This window comes from Eupeodes corollae, chromosome 1 (genome assembly GCF_945859685.1).
Source record: "Eupeodes corollae chromosome 1, idEupCoro1.1, whole genome shotgun sequence".
Taxonomy (NCBI): Eukaryota; Metazoa; Arthropoda; class Insecta; order Diptera; family Syrphidae; genus Eupeodes; species Eupeodes corollae.
Genome location: NC_079147.1, coordinates 186,125,101 through 186,152,428, shown reverse-complemented (window position 1 = coordinate 186,152,428; position 27,328 = coordinate 186,125,101). Strand labels below are relative to the sequence as shown.

Genomic DNA, 27,328 nt, shown 5'->3' with positions numbered 1-27,328 from the left:
CGTCGACGACGGACGAGACGTTACGACGCTGTCAATCAAGAACCCAACTCTGCCCACTATCATCATCACTGCACTCTTGAGAATATAGCCTCTCGACCTTCTGTCGACCATGAGGAGAAAACTTCTAGTGAAATTGTAAACAAACAAGAAAGAATATAAACTAAAAACTCGAGTCACGACTATTGTCAGTCGGTAGTTGAATGCACCCTATTTTACATTAAACCATTGTGCTTTTTTAAGACGTTTTTTTTTAATTCAAAAAGAAAAAGGAAAGAAAAAAAATTATTTTATAGGGTTTTTGTTGATAAAAGTTTTTTTTATTTTTTATTTTATATTTTGTTTTTACAATGTTAACATTCATAGTAATTTTGTTGGCAGTTAATTAGTAAACAAAAACGAATGGTAAAGTACCCACAAGTATAACATTTCTACTTGCAACATTCAAGGTGCTGCTTTTGTAGGTTAGAAGTTGGGATTTTGTTTAAAAACATCGATCTTTATTTACAATGGCAGGTCCCTTAATAAAAGGTGTTTAAAGAGAGTTTGTGCTTATACCCGTTAGGGAACCATTTTCGTCGTCCGTACATCAAGTACCAGCAGAGATATCAACTTAAAATAAATTTTGTCTGACAACAATAACACCAGAAAATGCAAAAAAAATGAATGATAATTATATAAATTACTATAATAATAATAAAAAAAAAAAACACTTTACATATCTCTCGAACCAATAACTCTACAGACTTCAATTGAATTTTATATGAAACATCTTGACTTTATACAAAATAAGTATAAATTAAATAAAAAAAAATCAACTGTTATTTTTATAAATAAAAAAAACTGATCAAAAATATTTGTCATCTCAAATATTTTGCGAACTTAAAATAATCCAGTAGCGAAACTGCCTTAAGGCAAACAATGCAGTTGTCTGCGGCGCCACTCAGCTAGGGCGACAAAATTGGTCGAACAAATTTAAAACTTAAAAAGAGTTACACAGGCGTGTAATTATTAAAGAGCTAAGTAAAATAATTAAATTAAAATTATTTAAAGGGGTCAAGCCTATAACAAGGGTAGCAATATGGTTGGGATCAATAAAGTTACGAAGGGAAAAATTCTTATAAAGTCTAATTTAAGACCTGTATAACTTTTTTTCGAAAACACCTAACAGGGCTTTTCTACTAATTTATAATTCTGGAATCAGAATCGCAGAAAGTGCAGAATTTCAAAGCTTCAAAGCAATTCAACTAGGCAAACGTATATACAAGTTTCAATTTGTTTTTTTTTTTTACGATTATTTGGAATGAGTTCTTAGTTAAATTTAACGTACTTTTAAAAATGCTTAGGTCAAAATTCATGGGCTTTTTTTTAACATGCTTAAAACATTTAGAATAACTGCGGTAGAACTTTCAGGCAGGTTCTGAGGAATTTGAAGCATTATACAGGAACGCTAAAAATATTACTACAAAGATGAATATGCAAGTAGATTTCATTGTGTCCGATCCGAGACGCTTACGTAGTAGCCATTATCAGTCTTAACAACCTCAATTAATTGATCAAAAATTTAAGCTTAACTTGATTTTTTCTACTACGTTAGCAATGCGATGTTATATTCAAATTATTATTGTGCACTAAATTGTTTCATTGTTTAAATAAATTATTATAAAAAATTAATATTGACCATATATTTTCACTTTAAACAGTAATTTTTTAACTTCAAATAAGAAGTTATTGTAATGGGTCCGATTTGTCGAATTGAAAATTTTGACATTTTCTCGACATTTCAAAGTCCCCAGAGTCGAAATAAAAGATTTTCATAAAGATATCTGTGCGTGCGTGTGTAAGTACGTTGGTACGTCCGTGCGTTCGCGACGTTTTTTTCGTCGTCCATAGCTCAAGAACCGGAAGAGATATCGACTTCAAATGAATTTTGTTATACAGATAATAAAGCAGAAAGATGCAGAAAGGGCTCTCAAGAAAATTGCGTGGGTGGTTTTTTTACCATAGCAGTTTAAAAAAAAGGTGAACATTTTAGTTAACCCTAAATATCTCATGGACCAAAAACGCTTGAGACTTCAGTTAAATTGTATGTACATAATATATTGTAACGTAATACAAAACAAGTATATTTTTGAAAAAAATCCAATTAACAGTTTGTTTATAAATCAACAAAAACTGAAAAAAAAATTTGTCACCTCAAAAATTTTTCGAATACAAAATGATTTCATCTCCAAAACAATTTTCTGCAACGAAAAATAACGTTTTTAACATCTGGTAAGATTTGGAGAAAAATCGAATTGACAGTTTTTTTATAAAAAATAAAAACCTAAAAAACATTACTCAAAGTTGGTAAAAATTGAATTTCGACTCAAATATCTTTTCAAAAATTTGAGATTATGGCTTTCAACTTATTTTAATTTATAAGAAATATGGTTTTCAACATTAAAACATTAAGTAAAATTTTTACAAAAAATCGAAAGTTTTTTTACAACAAATAAAAACCTAAAAAAAAAAGATAAATAAAAGTTTGTAAAAATTGATTTTCAAAACCTTGAGATATTGGCTTTAAACTACTTTTATCTTAAACAAGATATTGTTTTTAAAATTCAGTTAAATTTTGAGAAAAATCTAATAGATATTTTTTTTACAAAAAATAAAAACTTAAAAGAAAATTTAACAAAAGTTGGTAAAAATTAATTTTCGACTCAAATATATTTTTAAAAAATTGAGATTATAACTTCTAACTAATTTTATTTTATAAGAAATATTGTTTTCAACATTCTGAAAAATTTTAAAAAAATGGAATTGAAAGTTTTTTACAAAAAATAAAAACCTAAACAAAAAAAATTAATAAAAGTTGGTAAAAATTTATTTTCGACTCAAATATCTTTTCAAAATTTTGAGATATTGGCTCTAAACTACTTTTGTCTTCTAAAAAATATTGTTCTTAACATTCAGTTAAGTTTTGAGAAAAATCTAATTGATAGTTTTTTTACAAAAAAATAAAAACTTAAAGGAAAATTTCACAAAAGTTGGTAAAAATTCATTTTCGACTAGAATATCTCTTCAAAAATTTGAGATTATGGTTTCCAACTAATTTTAACTTATAAGAAATATTGTTTTCAACATTAAATTTTGAGAAAAATCTAATTGACAGTTTATATTGACTTATTGTTTTTTTTTTTTTTTGAGTACTCAAAATGTTGTTATTAATAATTTGTTAAACTTTTCGAAAAATCTAAAGACGGGAACGGATGAGTGTGGGTCTTATCCTAGCCTCTTTCTTTTCGAATAAGTGCTTATATACCGAAGAGCGGTTCAGAAGGCGGTAGCATTACGCTTGAATTACTTAATGGAACTGGTATTTTGCTAGAGCAAACGGTTAAAAAGTGGTCTACAAATGAAATTCCGACGGTGTTAAAGAATCGAATATATTAGTTTCACCAATCACTTTAAACGTTCTTACTTAAAAACTCTATGAACACTGTTCAAGCGACTTAAGTGATTTTCTGAAGCAGCAGTCTAGAAAACGGAGTTTTACCAAAGCTTTTTAATCTTGTATCTCGACATTTTTCTCAATATCGCGTATGTTTCACAACACATTGGTGTAATGCATATACATTAGTCCAAGTAATCCTTGAAAGGTAGATCCGGTGTTGCAAGGGCCCCTTATGATTTTAGGACAATAGTCAACCAAAGATGGTAATATGACAGATGAAGGTCTCTTAAAATCGTTTATATTGAACACCTGACCTTAAGATATTAATTCCAACCAATTCCTCTACATTTTTTCAATCAAAACGTTAATTTTTTTATTCAAATACTTAATAATAAATATAACCTTGATAATCCGATTCAAGGCTCAATTGCACAGTGTTTAAAATGACACTTAAGTGGTCTGCAAACTTATTTGCATAAGTGCCAATCAACACATTTCTCATACATTCCTACTTCGATCAAAATCAGTAAAAGCATAGCTCGTATCTAATTTCTTAAGACAAATCACAACCTTTCAGATCCTGGTCACGAATAAGATAAGATGAACGCAAAAGTTGTCAAGTTTTCATGATCGCCTATAAATAAAAATAATATCACTCTAAACAAAATTTGACCCAAATAATAAGAAGTTGCTATAAACAAATCTATGAAATCATTTATCAACTTTACACTTGGTCTTTACAAAACATATGTATAAGATATTTATACCAAGACACACCATAATTTTCTAGGCGATAACTGTCTAAATGCTTTTCAAATTTCCCATAAATCAAATTAGATAAATTCTCTAAAACGCAACAACTCTCAAAACCCACTTAATCACCCAAAAGAACTTATTTATAAATCACAATCAGCTCTAAAATAGCATTTGCTTATATGATTTAGCTTTGCCAGCAGCTGCTCGTTGTCGTTGTCGTTTTCGTCGTCGTCGACGATCGTTGTAGTCTTTTAGTCTCCACCTCCATCCACCTACATTTTAAATTTACAAACTAAAAAAAAACTAGGAATCACGATTTTCCACATTCTTAAGTATTGACACAATATCCGTGCATATTAACAGAATTATTATATCATATACATGAGCATTGAGCATATGCTTTAGCTTTGCTTTTAGAGGGCTTATTGGAGTCCACCTACATTCGATGTTTTCATTTAACTTGTTTTTTTTTATTTTTCTAACTTTATCGCAGTTTTCTTGGGAATTTTCATCACGCAATGCAATTTGAAAGCATTTAAGCGTGCTGCATTTGATTTCTTGTTAAACCTCGTGTACCTTAAGTATTTCGCATACCTCAAGTCCATATACACGCAATTCATATATTAAAGAATTTTTGTAATTGTGAAATTTAATTAAGCGCCTTCTGCTCATCTGAGCACAGCAATAGCAACTTCATTACAATAACTACAATTTGATGAAATCTGAGCAATTAAACTTGTCATTAGTGCATTACAATGCAACTTTGAATTAAAATGTATTAAGTTCTCAAAATGTTCTCATCGATACTTAACACACTATGAAGAACCGAACGTTACTAACGAAAACATTCAAGTATCAAAAATTAGTATTTGTACAAACGAAAAATGATTCTGAGATAGCAGCTATTAATTGAACTGCGAGGCAGTCTCCAACTAAAGAAGACTTTGCAGAACTTCTAAAGTTGTTAGGACAATTATTTCTTATAGCTGGCGACTTCAATGCTAAAAACACACACAAAGCGGACCTAGGCTTATAAAAGCAAAGACTAAAGAACTGCACCAAGTAGGACGTAAATACAATTGCGAATTTTTCTTCTTTTAGTAAGCCAATATGTCCGTCTGATTCTAACAAAATACCAGAGTTTACCGACATTATCAAAGTTAAGGGCATCAAAAGAAATCATAAAAGTTTCACTAGGTGTTGCGGAAATAAAAGAAAAAAATACTGTTAAGCTCGTGATTAAAAGAGAACAAACTAGAAAGAACTTAAATGTTTTATAAAGCTTTTCTGCGGAAGAAAGTACTCTAACTATTTCGAACTTGAGAGAAAAATAAATAAAATAGTCTTTCAAAAACACTTAAATATTTCTGAAAAGTCTTACGACAGATGCTTCTGTCGAATCTTTATGGAAACCAGCAAGCGTCAATAAAATCTCAAGATGTTAAACTAAAACAAAACTTTTTGCTAAACACCTCTCGAATGTTCTGTAATTATCATTCCCATCAAATACGGCTACAGATTCCTTACAGTTTGTTGATAGGAACGACGAATATGAAATTCTTTTTTTCATGGTAAAAGAACTAAGATCGCTGTCAAATATCTGGACTCTGTCTCTACAAACTGTATAACAGTCTTTAACTGTCAATCAACTCTAATGGGATGGCACAACAGTTTAATATTCATTTTTGCTGGGTGCCGGGCCATAGGGACATTTTAGGAATATGTAAGGCAGATGAACTCGCCAGGTAGGGTACAGTACGACGTTTTGGGTGAAGCTGACATACCAATCGCTACATGTACACTATATGCAAGACGATATGAAGAAGTCAAACCTCACCACGTGTCAGGTCACAAAAAGCATCTGGTCTACACTAGACTTAAAGCAATCAAGGTGCTTGCTATCTCTAAACAGATCGCATAGAAGCTCGATATTCAGTATTATAACCGAGTACTGTCTAAAAGGAAAGTACTCCACTCGGCTAGGCGTATTCTTCAATGACTTGTACAGGAAACTTTTTTTCACGTCCTTTGTATAGCCCTGCTCCAGCTCAATACTATTAACTTCTCAATACTATGAACCTAATCAGCTGTTCAATTTTCATAAGGGACTCAAATTGGTGTCATTGAGCTTAAAAGCCTCAAGATTAATGTGGTATCACAATGGGCCATTAAACTGGCTTAAGTCGATCCTACTTTATCACTGACATCTACTTTAACCTAACATACACCGAAACTAGGTTAGACATTTAAAGAAAAAATGACATTTTAAAGACTCATATCGCTTATACCAATCGTGGCAAAAACTTTTCAAACAATGCTTCTGAAAAAGCTCAGCAAACTAATAGAAGAAAGAAAGCATTTAAAACATGATAGAAAAAGTACATCGATTTACGGATGTTGTGGAAAAGGCAATTGAAGAAAAACAAATATGATCGGCTTATTCTTAGATATTGTTCAAAGCTTTGGCCAAGTTTGGCGAACTCCATAGGGACTACGAAATTTTGAAATCTAAAGTTACGAACCTACTTCGTAGAGTACAGCGCACCAAAATTGCTTGGAACTCAAAGCAATAGGAGCCGGCTGAGGTGTACCGCAAGGAAGTGTGCTAGGACGAACCTTGTATCTTTTATATACAAGAGATATTCCAATGGATACCAACGCACTGCAAAGCTATCTATCTGGCTGCCTTTGCTGATGATATATTTATATTAGTGAAAGAGCAGTTGTAAAGGATACTCAAAAATGCCAAATGCAGTCAACTTTGGGGCTCTAAAGAAAAAAAAAAAAACAAATCCTGGACCTATACAGAAATTCCAAAACAAAGTCATATGTGGCGTATTAGATGCTTCTTGGGATATAAGAAACAGGATCGTTATTTTCTTTATAAAAGATAGGAACTTCGAAATGGAGACAGTCTTAAATGCACGAGACAATGTTCGGAGATTAAGAAGATACAAGCCCTATGAGCTGATGGTCTAAAAGCTATGGGAAAGTATTTAAACTATAAACTTTCACTCAAGTGAATTTTAAATTAAGAAAGAAAAATCATTTGTCATCCTGATTAACCGCTACCTTCAGTAATGTAATATAGTTCCACACAACTTGGCGCTAATTGTTGCCGAATTTCTTTGGAAAATTGCCATCGGATAGAAGAAAAACAATCGATACTTCAATGAATAACTTCAAAATTTGAATACTTCTGTCACTTTACATTTTTTTTTTACAATCAAGTGAAAACCTGATATTTCAGTAATTTGTTTTAAATTTCTAATACTAAGCAAGATATGGTTTCGATTCTTTGAATTTTTAGTACATATAGTTTTTGTGAAATTCATCAATTAAACTACAAGTATGTTCTGTTTTAGTACAATCTGTTTTAGTAAATTTTTTGTTGCTTGGTTATAACTTTTTCAGGTTCTAAGAAATTATTAGTATTAATTTCAATTTTGTGTTAACATATTTATTTTATTATTGATTTCTATTTTAAAATTTTATTACTATTTAAAAGACTATCCTTAAACTTGAAATTCCTTAATATTAGCTTAGTTTTTTTGTTCAAAATAAAAATTTTTCCTTTAGACTCATTTGGTAACTCTGATTTTAGTACAATTTTAGCACATTTATGCAAAGTTATAAACTTTACTTCAGTTACAGAAGTGCGATCATTTCATTTTATAGTTTGAATTGAAGCATTCATTTAGTACATAATCAATAGCAATACCATTAGAGTTGTGATTTGTAAACATGACATCATTTTATTGACCTAGTAGTTTTCCTCTTCATATTTTGAATGTTTAACTGACATGTTGTCTGACAGATTACCTAAATCTTTTCTTAACCAGTTTCCATTTTTACTAGGAAGCTCTAACCAAAACTTAAAACACGCTTTCAATTTCTTACAATAAAATCACTTTTATTTTTTTCTTTAATGATTTAAAATGGCACCTGCTCTGCTTGTCATTTACCGTACATGTCCTCTACTTTTACTTTTAAATATTCCAAATCAAAAAATCTTTCAATCACAATAAATATGTCAATATTAGCTCATTTTTGTTTTGTTCATTTATCATTTCAATACTCAATTCATTTGTTAATTAAATATTCATAACATGTACCAATAATTATAGCCTCACGATTTGCGCGTTAAATTTAATCATAATAATAATAATAAAAACAAAACGTGTTTATGTTAATTTTGTATTAAATACACAAAAAAAAATAAAACTAAGTGATTTAATGTGTGGTTCATGTGTACAGACTTGTTGACGCGATTAATATTGTATCTTGTTTGAGGTTTTGACATTTAGTTTAATTTTATTCCACTTAAGAACAAACAAATATACCTATAGAATTAACAATTAGTACATTTTTAGTACAACTCTTAGTTATCGATTGTTTACTAATTTAATTTTTGTTTAATGTAGCCATTTTCTAAATATTTGTAATCTTTTAAGAATGAGAAACGTTTGCAACCCATTTTCGTACTAAAATTTATATATTGCCTATTTAGTACTAAAATTCTTCTTAAAGAAATTTAAATTTCTCTTTCTTCCTAACAAATTTTGTATTAAAATAAAAAACTAATGGGTCTTGATGGTTCCAATAAAATACAAATAATTTAGAGGGGGAAGTCGGTTCTTATGTCTTCTTTAAGACGCCAATAGCTTGAGGAACATGTGTACATGTGTACAAAGTAAAAATCTGACACCGTCCGAAGACTGACTTTGCTTATAAGCTAATTATACGAAAATTTAGAATGTTTCGAATCATTATACATTTTTTGTCTTTCAAATGAACTACGTGCTCTATTATCCTTCGTAGAGATCTTAGCAATGTTAAGTACTAAAATACTTTATTTTTTATCTTTGCAACACTGCAACACTATGATCGATACCAGTGTAGAGTCTTTAGGCAGATCAACGATGGACCAAATATTCACATTAAGGCAAATCCTCTAAGCCACCAACGAAGTTTAAGCCGAGATGCAGCATCTTTTCCTTGATTCAAAGCGAAATAAGATAACACAATTCACGAAGAGCTTCCATTGGCGGTTTCTAAACTGGGGATCCGGTAAAAACGGATCCAGCTATGTCCATGACGTTTTAAAATACAAGGTGCAACGTACAAATGGAGGTCATGGAGCAGACAGTATTCAAGACTGTTGTTAATCTGGAAGGCGATATCTTTAACAGTTCTCACAACTGCTTGCTTGGTTTTACGGAATATATTGATATCTTCATCCGCTCAATATCTCAGGCTTAGACTCTCCAATGATCGGGAGACAAATAAGTAAGATAATAGAAAATAAATTACGGAGCAGCATTTTGAAGCATACCTGGAACCAAAGAATAATTTAGTACAATATTGTTGAGAATCATATAGCATATGTTACCCCAAACAGTAATAAATCTTATCAAAATAGACTTGACTGTCACTCACTTTTAAGTGACCAACTTGACAACGAGATGTCAGCGACCTCAGTCAAACTTTCGATTAAAAAACAAAAGATATGCCTTTTTAGGACATCTGGTGTACTAAATACATAAAATCAAATTCACACAACAAAGACCGACAGTTTACATGTCATTCGACGTTCTTCAAAAATGGGCATTGCCGGAAGTAAATGCATTTACTTTGTCATTTCTTCAATTTCTGACACAAGACAAATGAAATAAAATCTGTTCTAAATACAGGAAGTCCTTATTAACCAAACAGAGCTCAATTTGTGTGTACTCCAAGAATTTATATAGATTTTTGTTCTTCATATTAATTTTTGGCAAACAATATAAATTCAAAACACACCCCTATTCGGATTAGTAAAGTATTCATCAGACAGACATCATTATCGCATTAAAATATTAAATTAAGCCCCCATTTCCACAGATGGACGGCCAGCAGCGCATATATTCATTCACTGTGACTTCATCTTATCTTAGTGTCTCACGAAAGAAAAAACAAAAACCGTGACTTGGGAAAAATAAATCAGAAAAAATAAAAAGAATCACAGACAATTGAAAAAATCAAAAAATAAATAATTTTTGTCAACAAATGACTTTTAAAACAGTGACAGTGACATTTGGCTATAGCTGTCAGTGTCAAACATAACAACCTGTCAACATCTATCAAGTGCGCGCTCATGTGCTGAAGTGCGAAATATTGGTTAAACTTCAAATTAATATTCAAAAACCATACAAGGTGCATGAAGCATGATACTCGTTAAATTATTATTGTTATGCCAAATTCAAATGCTGTCTGAAAATTAAAAAAAAAAAAAACACAATACTTAAATATAAATATCCTTAAGCCATTTGAAATCCGAGGTTGTCGTTAGGTGCGGTTTAAGCAGGCGGAGAATGTCAAATTATACTTCTTTTATTGTTGTGTGTTTATTTTTGTCTCGGTTTCAGTCAAGGCAACTTGTCGGCTATCTTTGCCCCAAATTCAAATGAAATTGAAGTTTGTCAAAAAACAATTTAAAAAAAAATAGACACAAATTTCAAAAGTAATTTATGATTTGCATGTGCGACATTGGCAAAGGTTCTTTTTTGTTGTTGTTGTTTTTTTCTGAGAATTAATGTTTATTTGGTTTTGGTCGCCAAATTTATTTATTTATTTTTTTTGCGAACGAAACCGAAAGTTTTATGTGTTTACGTTTATGTTTGAATTGAATTGTTCTTTGACTTTGACTATATAGGTTATTGACTTGCGGGTTGAATTTGCATATAAAACAAATTTGGAAACTAGCCAAGTGGAAAATAAAATTAAAACAAAAAAAAAAAAACATTAGAGTGAGTGGGCTGAAGTCGTTGATGACTAATTCATGCCCTATACGCATTTGATGTGTCCACTGGTTTAGTTTTTGATTCATTTGGGAGACTACGTGTCGTTGAGAAAAATATTAAATCTTCCATATATCACCAAGGTTAGATCGGGATCAATTCAAAAGTAACTGAAAATTAAAGAATGAGTTGCATATAAATTTGACGTTTGTGGGCGGTTTGGCCAAGTACTTTTTCGGAAATTCGCTTCTGCCTTAGTTTTTTTGTTTAGGTGAGTCAATTAAAATTTGTTAAATGACTTTAGTTAAGTTTAGTTTATTTCATCCAACAAAACAACAAGACTTTTCTAAGCATCCTCGCTGCAACATTTAAGTTAATTAAGGTCAAAATGTTAGAGCGGTGATGATTTGCCGATACGTTACGTTCATTCGTGACATCAGCCTTTTTCAGGCTAATAAAAGGCAAGGTTTTAAATAATGTGCACCTTATACCATAGGAAGGTACATCAATGCTCCAGTGAAGCCTTTTCACTTAAACTCTTTTTAAGTATTTTTGGATTTCCCCAATACTATTAAGAGTGAATATCATCTAACAAACGCGACGGACAGATTTTAAATCATTAGGGTCACTAAATTCCCGAGAATTGTGAAATATAAAACCCAGCATTGAATTGCCTTGGGCCACTTAAATGTCTATATATTTTAAAAAGTTTGGTTTTTGATTAATAAATAAACCGAAACCGTTTGTCAAGCTCACTGTTTAAAGAATTGATATGTTTGTTTTATAGGCGAAATAATTTGATAAAATATTTCGACAAAACGTCTAACTTTGAAATTTTGCAATGTTAAGTGTTGGCTACTTCAAAAATCAATATTTCTTGGTTAATAGATCTTCCAAGGCAATATGAAAGCTAAGGAAGGCAGCATTCTTTGAAGCTGAATCCAAGAGATTAGCGTCTTGTAAAAGCGGAAGGGAGTTTTGGAAATTGGCAAAGCTGAACGGAAAAAAGTGTTCAATCCATTTCAGTATAGGTTCTGATCAGCTGGCAGATCACTTTCAGAGTTTGTTAAATCCAACAGAAGGGAAACTTGTTTTGCAATACGCTACTCCGGGTTTTTAAAATGAAACTGTTGATGCTACAATAAAACACCAAGAAGCGGTTTCAGCTTTAATGAAACTTAAAGATGGGAAAGCATGCGGACCGAATGGCGTACCAGCAGAATTTTATAAGTATCTCACAATATTTATCAAACGACACTAGAATTCAAGGAGTGAATCATTTTCTCGTTTCATAAGAAAGGTAGATTTGCCGAGGTGTCTAATTATAGAGGAATATTCTTTTGGTTTTGCAAAAACGTTTTAATAAATGGATAGAAGACAACAAGCTATTAAAGAAGTTTCAAGAAGGCTTTAGAATAGGTTATTCGACGGTTAATCACATTTTTACCCTTAAAAGTATTGCAGAAACATTCCTCAATAAACCAAGAAGCTATATACGTTTTTCGTTGAATTTAAATCTGCATTAAATATGATGGGTAGACATGCGCTTATCTACGAGCTGTATAGTAACGGAATGTCATGGAAGTTTGGAATAGTAATTCAGAATCTTTATGCAAATACTATTTCTAAGGTATGGAATGGAGAAGAGTTGTGGAGAGGTTTTAAAACACAATGGGGAGACACACAGGGCTGTATGTTGAGTCCGTGTCTGTTCGCCTTGTTTATTGAAAATCTTACTACGTGGCATAGACTTCGCCGGACAAGTAATAAAAGCATTGCTGTTTGCGGACGATATTGCTCTTCTGGTAGCATCACCTGAATCATTGCAGTTAATGATAAACCGCCTCTATCAATATTGTCAGCTTTGGAGTTTGATGGTTAATCTTAATAAGTTCAAAATTTTAATTTTTTAACAAGGAGGAGGCAGCAATTCACTGAAAGAAAAATTGTTCTATAATGGAGAGGTCATTAAAGCTGTCACGGAATTCAAATACCTTCATTTAACGAACAATTTGAGCATCGAAATTCATCTAAGAAAGAAACTACTAACTAGTTAAGGCTAAAGGTGCAATTAATACAACTTGGAAAAGTTGTTTTTCTAACAAAAGTATAGCACATAGAAGCAAGTTCAAGATATTTGAAGCGGTATCTCAATCTGTCATATTTAACGCGGCACAAACTTGGGGAACGAAACAGTTGAGAAATTTCTCCGATACTTTATTAAGCGAATTTTTAGACTGCCATCAAATTCACCCAACTATGTTATTATGTTGGAATCAGGATTATCACCTATATGTTCATACGAACCCTTAAAAATGCAAGTCGATTACATCTTGAGAGTTATGAAGATGAGAAATAATAGGCTTCCGAAGATAGCAGCGCTTTAAGTAATACGAACCAAAACAAGTTGGTGTGCTGATTGGATAAATTTGGCAAGAAAATGGGGAATGGAACTTAACCTTTTGTGTAATTATTAGGATGATTTAAAAGCTTCTTTATACCAGCAGTGAACATAAAACAACGAGAGAAATACTTGAATGACGCCTTAAGATCTATAAACAGGCAGCTTTACTGTCGACTAAATCACAACTTGGCAGATAGATTTTATTTTAGGGACGATAATAGCATTGTTTTTTGTTTGTAAACTTGATGAAAAAAACTTGAAATCAACGTTATCAAAATAAAAACCAATCTAATCAAAAAATCTAATAAAATCTATGTAGGTGGTAGGAGTTAATCGAACACCAGTTTTGATAATCATTCAAGATCTTCTTGTAATAAAATGCAATCATGCTTAGTTTGTATGCACATACATACAAAAAGGCATTTGGAAATTGGAAAATGCATTAGGAATATCATTGACAAAAATCAAGAAAAATAAGAGGACTAAGATGGCAGCCTTGCGGCACACCCGAGGTAACAATAATCGTTGTACAGGGATAAAGTTATTAGTACGAAGGTATTGAGTAATACCCTTTAAGTATTTAGAAATCTTGTTTAAGAATTTAAGATGGAATCAAATTGATAGGGAAAACTTGTAGGCTTAGATCGATAACCGGAGACAACACCATTTTGTTGACAGGTAGGAATAATATTTTCAAGAATTAGAGTTAATCTTTTGTTAATAAATTTTTCAAACACTTTTGGAATTGTACTAATTTTAGAAATCGGCACTAATTTCTGACGTTAAACAATCTTAGTTATCAATTTTCAAGAATTTTCAGAATTATTAAGTTGAACACCAAACAAACAAATTGAAAACGTTTAGCATAAAATTAACATATAACGAAAGAATCAGAAGAATCGTGAGCCCTTAGGTTAGGAAGAACATTTGACTGTTCCTTAAAATATAACTTCTATTTTCTATGTAAGCTTTATGAGCGTTAAAACAAGTGGACTACTTGTATAAATATAGCAGACAATGAGACAAATTCAAATCTGAATCGGGTTTAAAAGTCTCCAAAACAAACTTTGAGTCAAATCAACAAATCTCAGAACACCAATCAGTTATCTAATCTTACCGGCTTAGCAGAATGGAATAGATACCTTCCTGCAGAAGTTAAAATATAAACGAAAAAATTCACAGTCAATCGTATGCTCTACATTACTTAGTCACAAGAGTACAAATTTTAAGAATAAAAATGGTATTCCTTAACATAATTTGACTAACACAGTTCACGTATTGAATTGAACTTTAAGGTATAATTGATACAAAGTAAAAACTATGTTAATGGGACAACTTTGAACCGTGAGAAACCCTGAAGCTTATTTAATCTTCATCAAATCTATGATAATCAATTTCTTAAAAAATAATCAATGTTTTTTTTTTTAATTAATATTCAACAAAAATTAAAAATCTTCAAAGAAAAATAAAATATTTTGCGACTTTAAAATTTAAAATTCTTATGAAATCAATTTTAATTGGAATTTCTCTTGACACTGACCAGTTTTGGGTTAGGTTATTAAGAATGATAATCCTATTTCTACTGAAAGATATTGAACGTGTAAAATCTAAATAATGTCAATTAATTTTTGTTGACAACTGGATTTAAATCCAGAAAATCAGCTAAGGTATTTTGTTGTTAGTTTGTTATGTATATCAAATTAATTAAATTGTGGAATTCTGTTAATATATTTCAACAAAAACAATATCATCCATATGTTTGGAATACCTTTTTTTGGCAGCCATATCTAAGGAACCAGTGGAAATAGCGGCTTAAAACAAACTGTGTTATTTAAATAAAAGAGTAAAAATCTCATGCCTAGTTAAGTGTCTTGCTTTGTACGTATTGCAATGGTTGGTAAGTTTTGTGTCGAATACCTATATAGTACAAATTGTGTTCTGCATAAGTTCTTACTGTTACTTACAGGCCAGCCGTTCTGGAAACCCAGGTTGCTAAAAACAACCGAATTCGATGCGCTGTCCCACTTTATCGAGAGAATTTTGTTCCACATTCCACACAGTGAGGTCTTTTTTACTGGCGTTTTCAGCTTCAGACACCACCCGAAGGAAGGTTAGTCGAGATTTTTGCTGAGTTTAACCACACCGACAATACTCTAGACTTGTTTCTTACATCTGATTGTGGTAAGTGTGTTATAGCCTCTACCGCATCAGACCATTGTTTCACATCTGCAAATTTGTCATGCCAAAAACCCCCAGTTAAATAGAAAAACCGTATGGCAATATGAGAAAGCCAACTGGAACGGTCTCAACGACTGCTTCAGGAATTTTAACTGGTAGGTAGCACAGATATGGTTACAAACATAATTTTTTGTGGAATGATAAATTTTATCTCGAGTAGGGTAAAATCTATCAAGCCCAAAGAAAACTTATGGTTTGATTCGAGCTGTAAAGAGGTTATTAAGATCAAAGATGTAAGTTTCCGGAATTTGACAAAGCCAACCCAACTAAAGAAAACCTGAATAAGTTCAAATAATCTTAAAAAACCTGTAACGGACATATTACACAACCAGAAATCACGGCAAAAAATACTGTCCCAATGGTAGTAAAAATGCCTGGTAATTTGTAAGAAATGTTCGCAAGACTAGGTCCCCAGTTCCGACGCTCGTTTCCTATGACACTTCTTATGTAAGCTCGATTGATATAGCCATACTTACTTTACAGCACAGTTTGCTGTTAATTTGACGCTGCTAATGAGTGGGTTGACTCCTCCTATGGTTGAAAGCAACAACGATTCTATGGGACGAATCTTCTTTCGCACTCGTGCAGTTGCTAAAAGACTAAAAGATCTTGACATTCACAAATCCGATGTCCTGGAGGTGTTTTCCAACAAACAAAACCACTGCGTAAGCTGTCAATCTCTCTTATTCTATACGTCTCTTTCCGAGGGGATGGAAAATATAATTAGTCCAACCTGTCCCTTAAAAGGCGAATCTTTTCTCGTCTCTAACTATTGTCCACTTGCACTTACATCTCTTCTTTCCAAAATCATGGAAACGCTGATTAATTTTTAGCTTAAGGAATATCTTGATGGTCGATAGCTTATGATCGGCAGTATGGTTCCTTTTTAAGCAATAGATCCGAACAGTGGAAATCTTATCATCGTTTTGGAGAAAGTTAAGATTATTGCACTTGATATTTCAAAGGCATTTGATGGAGTTTGTCATCAAGCTCTTCGATCAAAAATGAGTGCTTTTGTTATTGAGAATCTCTTCTTTGTTCTCAGCTTTTCATATTCGTTTTTAGATTATCATCCTTGTTTTTCGGAAATGGACTACCAAAGGCGGCGTATGATAACCTCATTAAATACTGACTTTGACAGAATTTAAAGCTTCGAAAACTGTCCCAAAAGCGTAGCTCTCCTAAAATGCCATTCTCCATGGGTGGTACTTGCATCGAGGAAAATGAACAGCTTTCAGTTCTAGGTATGTGATTACATGCTGATTGTTGTAGAGTAATCACATATTCGACATCGCCAACATTGCTACTAAGTGTTTACATTTTCTCCGACGATGCAAGAAGTTTTTAACCCTTCTGATCTGGCTTAAATTTATACATCCTAGTCGTCCGAAACTCGAGTACAATACCCATATCTACGCAGGTGCTCCTTTAACATACTTCAGTCTCTTGGACAGAATTTAAAAGAGAGTTCTAAAAATGATATGTTAACGTTGTCTAGCTGAAACTTTTGTATCTCTCTAGCACCGTCGCGTAGTCGTACGGTTTCATGTCTGTCATTATTTTATTGCTACTTTCATAAGCAATGCTCTAGTGAAATGGCCAGTTGCCTCAAACAATTCAAGAGTAATATCTGTTGTTCTAGGAACGCTCATCAGTTTAATCTTGAGCCCAATTTCAGACGTAGTTTAAAGTACAGAGATTCGTTTTTTACTCGCACTACACGAATGTGGAATGCTTCACAAGACTCGATATTTATAACTCATTGCAACTGTGTGTGTTTTATAAATTTACAATCTTCATAACATATTTTTAGCCAGGAATGAAATACCATATGCTTTTTTTTCTAAAAATCGTTACAGTAAGAAAATTGATTGCTCCTTAATTTGATCACGATTTCTCGCATATAATAATGTAGAACATCATCTATTGGCGATCTTTTTTCTCTTTGAGGCATTTTCCATATCTCTCACGATCTTGTAGAGTAGAAGTTCACACAAATCACCAGTAATCTCACACTCCATCAAAGACGTACTACATCGCACATAGGCGACCCCCCATGAAAAAAGTTAGCCGATCATTAAATTATTTTTAAAGCAAAAAGAAAATCGTGACCATGATCACTTTACGTTGTTTTCCCGTTTCAAACGCGAAAACGGCACTTCTATCGCAAAAAAAATATATTCCATTCAAATTTGAAAAACAAAAAAGAAAACAAAATTTAATCTAAGAAAATAAAATTGGCATCAAATTTAATGTTAATGGTGCGATCGGCCAGTCAGCCATGAGATCATCACAATCTAAGATTTTTGCACGAAAACGAGCATCTAGCAAGGCACGATTCGATGCACAATTCTTTTCATTTATTTCGTGTGGGCTTGAGTATGAGTTTGAGTTTTAGTTCGAGTACGTATGTAAATTCCATTCTAACAAACCCAATCGATAAAACAACTAAAAAGGCGACCGCGCGCAGGCGTGAAACATCTAATTGAACTTTTTCATTTCATATTCAATTCATCTTTTTGAAAAAATAAATAAAACAAAATCAATTGCAAGGCAATCAACAACAAGTGGAGATAAATCCAGGAAAAGCCATGAGAGTTGTTTTTATTTATTTGTTCAAACTTCAAGCATTTGAACAGAGAACTTGAGATTAAGATAAGAAGGTGAACCTGAACGAACGAACGAACGGAACTTATTACCTGTTTAGGCGGCTAAGTTTTGGATCTTTATTCAAGATGTGGTTGGGAGTACAGTGGGGCGGTATCAGTTGAAAGTCCGACTTTTACGAAAATCGATCTACTACAAAAATGGTGATTCTGCCACAGCCACATATCGTGCTTTAAGAGATTATTGTTTATATAATCATCCAACTACGACAGCAATTGGCAAAATTGTGAAGAAATTTAAAGGGACTGGATTGGTTACAGATATTGTACCGTTTCGTTGGTACCACTGATATTATCGTTGCGGTAAGTAAAAGTGTTAAAGAAGACCCGAATGTGTGGATTCCTCGTCCTTCTCGGGAATTAGGATTGTCTTATGTCACATTTCAATTTGGATCTAAGCCTACACCCATATAAAGTCCAGCTCACACAACAACTCAAGCCAGCTGACCATTAACAACGTCGTAGATACGTCGAATGGGTGCTTTAAGTTTTTCTTCAAAGAAGAAGCACATTTCTCACTCGGTGGGAATGTTATTAAACAGATAATCCACAAGTAATTAAAGGGTCTCTCTTCAAATTACTTGCGGATTTTCCACGTGGATTCCATCCACAAAAAGTCACTGTTTGGTGCGCTACCTGGTCCTAAGGTTTGATTGGCCCTTACTTCTTCGAAAACGACGACGATGGAACGTCAACCGTCACCGTCAATTCGGAGCGTTAAGGTCATATGATAATGGATAACCCTGCAAAAAGTTCCCAATTTTGTATTGAAGACTCATCGAATTGCCATGAGACATTTTTGTTTTCTTCAAACCTTTTTCGAAAATGTCCTGATGTTTTCTGTAGACTTTGATACAAATTAGTTTAAATATACAAGCGACTTAATAAATCTCGTCTCAAGTTTTGAAGCTCTTTTGCCCATTGTGTGTATCTTCATTCTTGGTGCTTCTGCCGCAATTATAAGCTTTGTAGACTTGAAGTGTTCAACTGACCGTGTTGTTGTTGTTAGTGGCGCGTAAATGAACTGTTGTAAACATTGTTGGAACTTTTTGCTATGGAACTTATGATGAAGACTATTATTAATGGTTTTATGATTTTTATTTTGATTTTAAGTGATGTATGAGATTGCATACCGCCGATTGTCAGTTTGTTTTGACTAAATGTACTCAAACAACTTGATATGTTGGTAGGTATGATAATACAAGCTGGAAATGCTGATTTTAATCTTTTAAGTTGTTTTGCATTGCTTATTTTATAAATGTCTATACTGGTATATTTGTTATTGACACTCGGGACATATAAATATTAATTCAATTAACATAAGTTGCGGAACTTAGTGGATATTTGTTGTTGACTAAAGCTATGTTTTGTTTTATTTCTATTGTAGACAAATAATTATTGGTAAAGGAACAAATAATACTATTTACTAAGCACTCAGGGGATTGTCACATTAAATACATTTTTATAAAAATGTGATTTTACATTATGATTGATATTTGTTTCCTTATGACTTTTTTTTATTATAAACATGATTTTTCTCTTTTAGACTATTTACAGAATTTTGACCTTACAGAATTTAGTTCATACAGACGTTTCACATACATTATTTAAATTACAGTATTGTCAACAAAGTTGTGAAAATCAACCAAAACTAGGAATTCTGTACGAATCGACGTAAGACGATTCCGATCGAGTATATAACAAATTTTTAAGAAGTCCTGTGCTGCCAGTGAAAACCAGTGTAACATTGCCTTGAAGCCTCAGAGATACCATGTCTGCTCAGTTTTGACGACGAATGCCAGCAAGCGCACACAACTAAGCAACTAAGCTGCTCACGAGCTCTACGAGCAGAACAGGAGAGGAACATCGGCTTCTAAAACGAAAAAAAGGAGAGCATGAGAAGCGCGCGATCGAGGAGATAGAGGGATGGCACAACAGGAATGAGGTGCGTAAATTTTACCAAAAGTTAAACAAAAAACTCCCAAGGGTACCAGCCACGAACCGAAGCCTGTAAGGACGATCAGGGAAACATCGTAGTAGACAGTAGTCTATGTTGAGAATATGGAAAGACCACTTCTCCAAATTATATAACGGCGATGACGAACCGAATTCCGCTGTAAAGGAGATAGAACCACTCAACCTAGGCGGCACAGATCAACAATTCCGCCTACCCGACCTAGACGAAATGAAGATAGCTATATCTAAACTGAAGTCAAACAAAGCTGCTGGAGCTGACGGCATGGCTGCCGAACTATTCAAAGCAGCAGGCGATGACTTGGTAGGGAGCATGCACCAACTCATCTACAAAATATGGTCGGAAGAAAGCATGGCCGATGAGTGGAATCTCAGCTGAGGCCCTCTAAATTGCGCCAACCACAGAGGTATCAGTCTCCTTAACATTGCATACAAAATCCTCTTTGCCGTATTATGTGAACGTCTGAAGCCGTTCCTCAACAACCTGATAGGTCCTTATCAGTGTCGCTTCAGACCAGGAAACTCCACTATCGACCAAATATTCACACTACGGCAGATTTTGGAAAAAACCCAGGAGCTTCAAATCGATACCCACCATCTCTTTATCGAATTTTCCGCATATGACAGCATCTATAGGGAAGAGCTCTACAGAGCAATGTCTAGTTTTGCTGTCAAACTTATCCGTTTGTACAGAATGACGATGGAGAATGCACGCTGCTCTATCAAGGTCGGAAAAGATCTTACCGATGCATTTGATGTCAAAAAAGGTTTTAGACAAGGCGATGCACTGTCATGCGACTTCTTTAATATCGTTCTAGAAAGAATTGTGCAAAACTCAACCGTCAACACTAGAGGCACAATCTTCCAAAGGTTCATCCAAGTACTCGGTTATGCAGATAATATTGATATAATTGGAAGATCAATGCGTGATGTCAGTGAAGCGTTTTTCAGCATTGCTACGGAAGCGAAAAAGATGGGTTTAGGGGTCAATCAGGGCAAGACCAAATGCATGCTATCATCAAAAAAAAGGACACTGAACGATGACGTCTTGGACAAAACGTCATCATGGAGAGCTGGAATTTTGAGTTTGTCAAAGACTTTGTCTACCTAGGCACCGCTGTAAATTCAGACAAGAACACCAGAGCAGAAATCGGACAATTGAGTAGTAAAGTCCTCTCTCAACCATCCAAAATCAATCTTATAGAGACTCATCATATCCCGGGTCTTATTTATGGCGCTAAGAACGGCACCCTTTCAAAGAAAAATGAGAGCGTCTTAGGATGGTGAGTGGAGAAGAAGAAACTGGAGGCAGTTATTTAGGAACCGAGCTAGCTGAAAACGTATTTTGGTTGAAACCCAGGTCCGCCCAGACTTTAGCGCCACCTTAAATAAGTAAGTAAGTTGTGAGAACTATTGAAAGTAATTAAATCATAATTTTGACTTCCAAAATAACTTTGACAACATAAAAGTTTAGTCGTTTTTAAAAGTCAACTGACCCAAAGTCAGTAAGACTGCATTGTTCTTGGCTTTATCAGGTCTGTTAAGCCATTTAAAAGTTTATTTTAAAGGCAAGGTAGTTTTGAAAGTCAATACGATATTTTAATGCAGTTTTTGAATGCGATTAGATCGAACAATCATCAATTTATCGAATTTATCTTGCTCACGTTATGGTTTTAGATTGATTGTGGTTTCAGGGACACCACAAACTGGAAACAACAACTCATCCCAAGAAAAATGTAACACTGATAATCGATTGATGTTTTATGACCTACATACCTTCTCCCGCTTGGTTTAGGGGTAGTTCAAATAACTTTTAAATATTTATAAGATATAATCGATAATAATACTTTAAATGGAAAAGTCAGTTTGCTTTTTTTTGCTTGTTTGTTTGTTTGTTTGTTTGTTTGGCCGTTCTTAACGTCGGAAGGGACCTTTAATATGACATAATTTTTTGTGTTGAGTTAGTTACGAGGCTGGAGAGTGTTTTAAGACACTTTTTATCGCGGTAATTCAAGCAGATCCACCGATAACACTTATATTCAGATATTCAATATATTCTATTTTAAGAACACTTACTAGTAGCACATTAGTAGGATTTTGAACTTATTATCGTTGCCTATCGTAAGGAGTTTCTTCCAATGACATAAACGAAAAAAAGCATGCTGAAGCAGTTTTGGAGATGGTCGGTTAAAACCTGGTCAATGCCGAGGACTATGTTACACTAAAGGAAGGTTTTTTGAAATTTAGTATAGAGTTAATCTGAACTCAGTGCTCAGTGTTTTTTTCTGTCAAATGGCGATTCTAGCACGAAGAAACGATTTTGTTTAGAAAATGAATTACTAAATATTGGATGAGGCAAGAAGAGATATGAAGAAGTATTGGTCAATATACATACAATGCCATGGACTCAGAACAGAGTACTTTATACCCAGTAATACTAAAAGTTGTTGGGGAGACCTTGAAAAGCCGTGCTTCATCATTTTAATAATAGACAGCGTCACTTTTGGTTAATTTCTTTATTTCTTATGATTTTGAAAAGCTTACCGAATAATTTATGTACTCGTATTCTTGCCCCTTCAATGTGGTTACGTAATATTTTGATTTTGTTATATAACGCGGACAAAGCTACTACCCGTAGCTAGTGAGATATAAAAAGATAAGACAGTTAAGTTCAGAGTGACAATTTTTTGGTTCCCACAGACTTAAATGAAAATGGTAAGTGTTTTCATACTTCATAATAATAATTTTCAAATAGGGTGGTGCTAGCTTTTTTAAAAGGCAAACAAAACTGAGACTAACTACAGAAAGCTTGACGCATATAATTAATTTTGAACTTTTAAACCAAAATTTGGCTGCGGGAGGTCCCTCACGGGTACGCTAGTTATATTTATTTTGTCATATCCATTAGATGTATTGTGCACGGGTATACATAAATCAATATTCACCCTTTATCAGATCTTTATCTTGAAACTTAATTCTCCTTGTATCTACTTGAAATATGTTACGAAACTAGAACTGTAAATAATGCGGCGCCACTTCATAAAAAGTATTCCTCAGCTACCCGTTTTTTTTTTTTTTCTATTCATATTCAAGTGAGACGTGAAAAGAATATTAAAGTTATAGCTCAATAAAACAACCCAACCCTACTTAACACATCATACGATACATGATAAGATGATGATTATGAAACACTATTCCGACGGATGCACATAAACGTCATAAAATTCCCATTTCCCGTCGATAAAATTAATTTTTTTATATTTTTATATGATTTCATAAAAATATTTAAAAAACAAATAAAACTTTAAAGAACACTCACCTAACAGCAACTCGCACAGAAGTATCCTTATCGTCCCCGCCGCCGTCTGAATACATTTTCTTTTCAAAATTTGAAACTGACGATGAAGAACCACCATCGGCTAGACAGCCGCCTGCCTGTGTTGATGATGATCCAGCCGTTGAACCAGCTGAGGACAATGATGATGGCGACAAGGGGATGATGATGTTGTTGTGGTTGTTAATGATGGGGACAGCAGAGATCGCGGTCGAGACCGAGGCGGAAGTGACGGATGCTGATTGACTGCTATTACCGCCTGATTCTTCAGCTCCTGCTGCATTAGCTATGGCGGTGACGGTGATGTTTTTTAAATGTGGTATTCGTGTTTGTTTCTTGTTCTTATTCAATGATGATAAAGATGCATCTGTATCTTCTTCGCTAACGTTCTCAAATTCAAAGTTCTCGTTCTCCTCCTCCTCTTCCTCCTCCGCCTCCGTGGGTGATGGAGTGTCTGCTTCCGTTTTGGACGCCGTTATGTAATATGAATTTCAACACTTTGAACAATAATCAAACATAAGAACAAAAAGTCTAAAAATTCCCTTCCGCTCCTCTCAATGAGCTGTGTCACCTGAAATTAAAAGAAATTGAAAATTTCAATTAATATAAAAATGAAAATGAAAACAAAAATATAAAAACAAATGATGACAAGTTGCGTTTGCATTAATTTTCTTCTGTCAAAAAAAAACGCAAAAAAGACTTTAAAAACTGTGCGTTATGCATGAAAATCTGGGGGCTATTTTCTTATTGAAAGAAAAATAACAACAACAAAACAATCTTAAACCAAACGCTATTATATTTAGCTTTTAGCAGTCATAGCACGCAACGCACACGTATACTTTCATTAACAGCCACCCGAGATTCGTCCCGCTCCGCGCCACCTAGTGCTTGTGTGCTGCATGCGTTTGGACGATTTTCGAGTGCGTGACAGATGCTTTAGTAATTCATACTCAACTCATACTTGGGTATAAAGTATCTCTACCTGTGTTATGTTTGGAGCTAAAAATGTAGGAAGAAACAGCCTCCAGGTAAGATAGAAATAGGTTCATTTAGACGCCATTCATATTAAGAATCTAGAACCTAGCATCAGCAATACTGATTATGAAAAGGCGTCTATTTCTGGCTTGGCTTATCGTAATGGTAAATTAAAAATTCATTTTCAAAGTGAAGCGATTGCTTTGAACTGCTATAGCAACATTTCTTATACGAGGAGGTATACGATATTGCACGTTTAAAGCGGGTCTGTTGTTTGAATCATGACGAATTGCGTCGATAGCACGACGACGACGAGGCGACGCACGAGTGGGGAGTTTTAGTGTTGTTTTTTTTTTCTAATTTTAGCAGAGTTCGTAGTATATTTATATCTCTTCACTCTAGAAGTTGACCTGATCACCTAGACAAGGTTTGTTTTTAAAAAGCATAATGAATCACTTTTATTTTGTTTAAGAGTTGTATATAAAGTTTGTAGTCTATCCAAATTAGGTTTGCAGTTCTCTTAATGCATTCATGCATCTTGACAAGATAGTGATTAGTTTGAATGGAAGATCACTTTTTAAAAGAAGCAATGCGAGCTGGAAATTGTTTCTAATTAGTGTTATTGAATATAGACGTATACGATAAATAACTTTAGAAAAGACTTTTGGGGAACATAAACTAAGAAATAAAAGTGGCGCCCAATTGACTTTGATGTCTGTACCTAATCTGAATGTAGATTAAATCTATTTTTGTTTTCGTAGGAGAAAACCACATAATTTAAGAACAATATTTTAGTGAGTGTTCTGACAACTTTTTTATACAAATCATCTTGACATAAAGACAGTATTCTACTTTGGGAGAACAAAATGAGTGATTTAACAACGTTGAGAAATATTAGGCCTTGTAAAGGTTTTGGCTTAGAAGCTTAAGGTAAAAGTGTTATTCATACATAAATATTTCTTACTGTATATGATAACTATTCCCTTTGTAAAAATTATCATTTTGAGTTCTTAATGTAACTTAGCCGATGGATAAGTCCAAGAAAGTTCTAGCTAGAGTCTATCGTATGGACCGTTAGGCTTTAAATTTGGAACGGATAGAGAATATTTAATTGTTTTTTCTTGAACTTTCGCTGTTGTGCTAGCTTTTTTTGATTAAACTTCGTATCTGAAGAGTAATTTTAAAAAGACTACCTCTGAAGTTTTTTTGTAGTAGCCGTTGCGTGATGGTTAGTGCCTCGGACTGTCATGCAAGGGGTCTTGGGTTCAACCCCTGCCTGTGCCACCTAACTTTTTTCACTGGTACTGCCTCTTGCGAGGAATTGACAAATCCTCAAAGAGTAATTCTTGTCATGAAAAGTGCTTTCTCAAATTAGCCGTTCGGATTCGACATATAAACTGTAGGTCCCTTCCATCTCTGGAAACATTAGTAGCATACAGGAATGGTTGAGAGTTGTAAGTCACTTGGCCCTGGTTCTTCATGGACTGTTGCGCTCTAATTTATTTTATTTACCTCTGAAGTTTTTGTGAAAGAAATCCCAAAATAATGGAAATAGATTTTAATGATTTTTTTGAGAACATTATCTTCCTATAACAATGCGCTTTTGGCAGATTAGATTTTGTTTCTGCATTTGTTTAAGGATTTCTGTAAAGCGTTTGAAGCCAATGATATAATTGTAATATATAATATAATATAATCTCGTTAATTAGCAAATATATAGGTTATCTTTTCAAGAGCCGGTGTAATGAACTGTGCTTTTCAACTGGGCGTCCACACTTCTTAAATTTTGAAGTTTTAGACTGTGACATGTTGCTTCCAAATTAAGGCCGAAGATAATCTTTAAGGTTTGGAGATAGCAATATGGATACAATCAAATGTGTATTTTTCGGCCTATTCTGTTAATTCTGCTTCGCTTACCTTCCAGCTTGACGGAAATCTAATAGGAATATGAACAATTTATATAATTTTCCAATTTATATAAACTCCAACATTTTGTCCTAAATCGAACAGTTGTAGGTTCACTCTAGAGGTTAGAGGTACATGAGTCTTGATAATTTTTAGCTTTACTTTTTAGTATTCTAGCTTAAGCTTTCTATTTTAATTAACAATTTCCATTGAAAACTTACAAACAAAAGTCTAAATGAAGCAACAACCACGCCTACTAGATGCAATGCAAGATTGATTGGCACCTGGCTCACATAGATCTTAAAGAAAAACTAACCATTTATGCTAAAACTGTTTTTAAAAACAAGTAAAAAATTGGTTTGAAAGCAATTACTCCATTTGTAAGCGTTTGTCCTCTGATTAAGGCTTCAACATCAAATTTTTTAAAAATATTGCAAAAATAAGATAATAATATTCAAAACGGGTATTTTTTTTTTAAATGTTTGCAGAAAATTAAAAATCCAAGTTTATATTCGAAATCGGCACTAAAAAATAGCTAAAAAGCATATTTTTCAAAACTATTAAATTCATGATGGTTAGTGCGTTGGGCTGTTCTGACAAAACGGCTGTTTTTTAGCAGTCGGCTTGACCCCAGAGTGAAGGTAATTTGCTACATGGCCCTCATATGGCCAATGATCGACGCTGTACCGGCTTATATCGAACAGCCGAATCTTCTTATATGCATTACTTTTCCTACAAGGTCCTATACAATGGGGCTCGAATCAACAGAATTGAAAATTTCGTGATAAAACTCGTTCGAGGTCACATTGCAAGAGCTATGTCTTCGACCAACAATTTATCTTTCGGGGCGTTCTATCCGAA

General features: G+C 33.5%; 1 protein-coding gene across 9 annotated transcripts in view; it reads right to left on the bottom strand.

The window, feature by feature from the left end:
* The window catches only part of LOC129940075 (kinesin-like protein KIF21A), a 160,536-nt gene that overhangs the window by 87,563 nt on the left and 45,645 nt on the right, over positions 1-27,328 (bottom strand). For all 9 annotated transcript variants that reach the window (XM_056048309.1, XM_056048308.1, XM_056048311.1 and 6 more), the window contains one exon: positions 23,573-24,158. In XM_056048309.1, coding sequence (XP_055904284.1) covers positions 23,573-23,628 — 56 coding nt within the window. In that variant the 5' untranslated portion in view covers positions 23,629-24,158. The remainder of the gene's footprint in view (positions 1-23,572; positions 24,159-27,328) is intronic.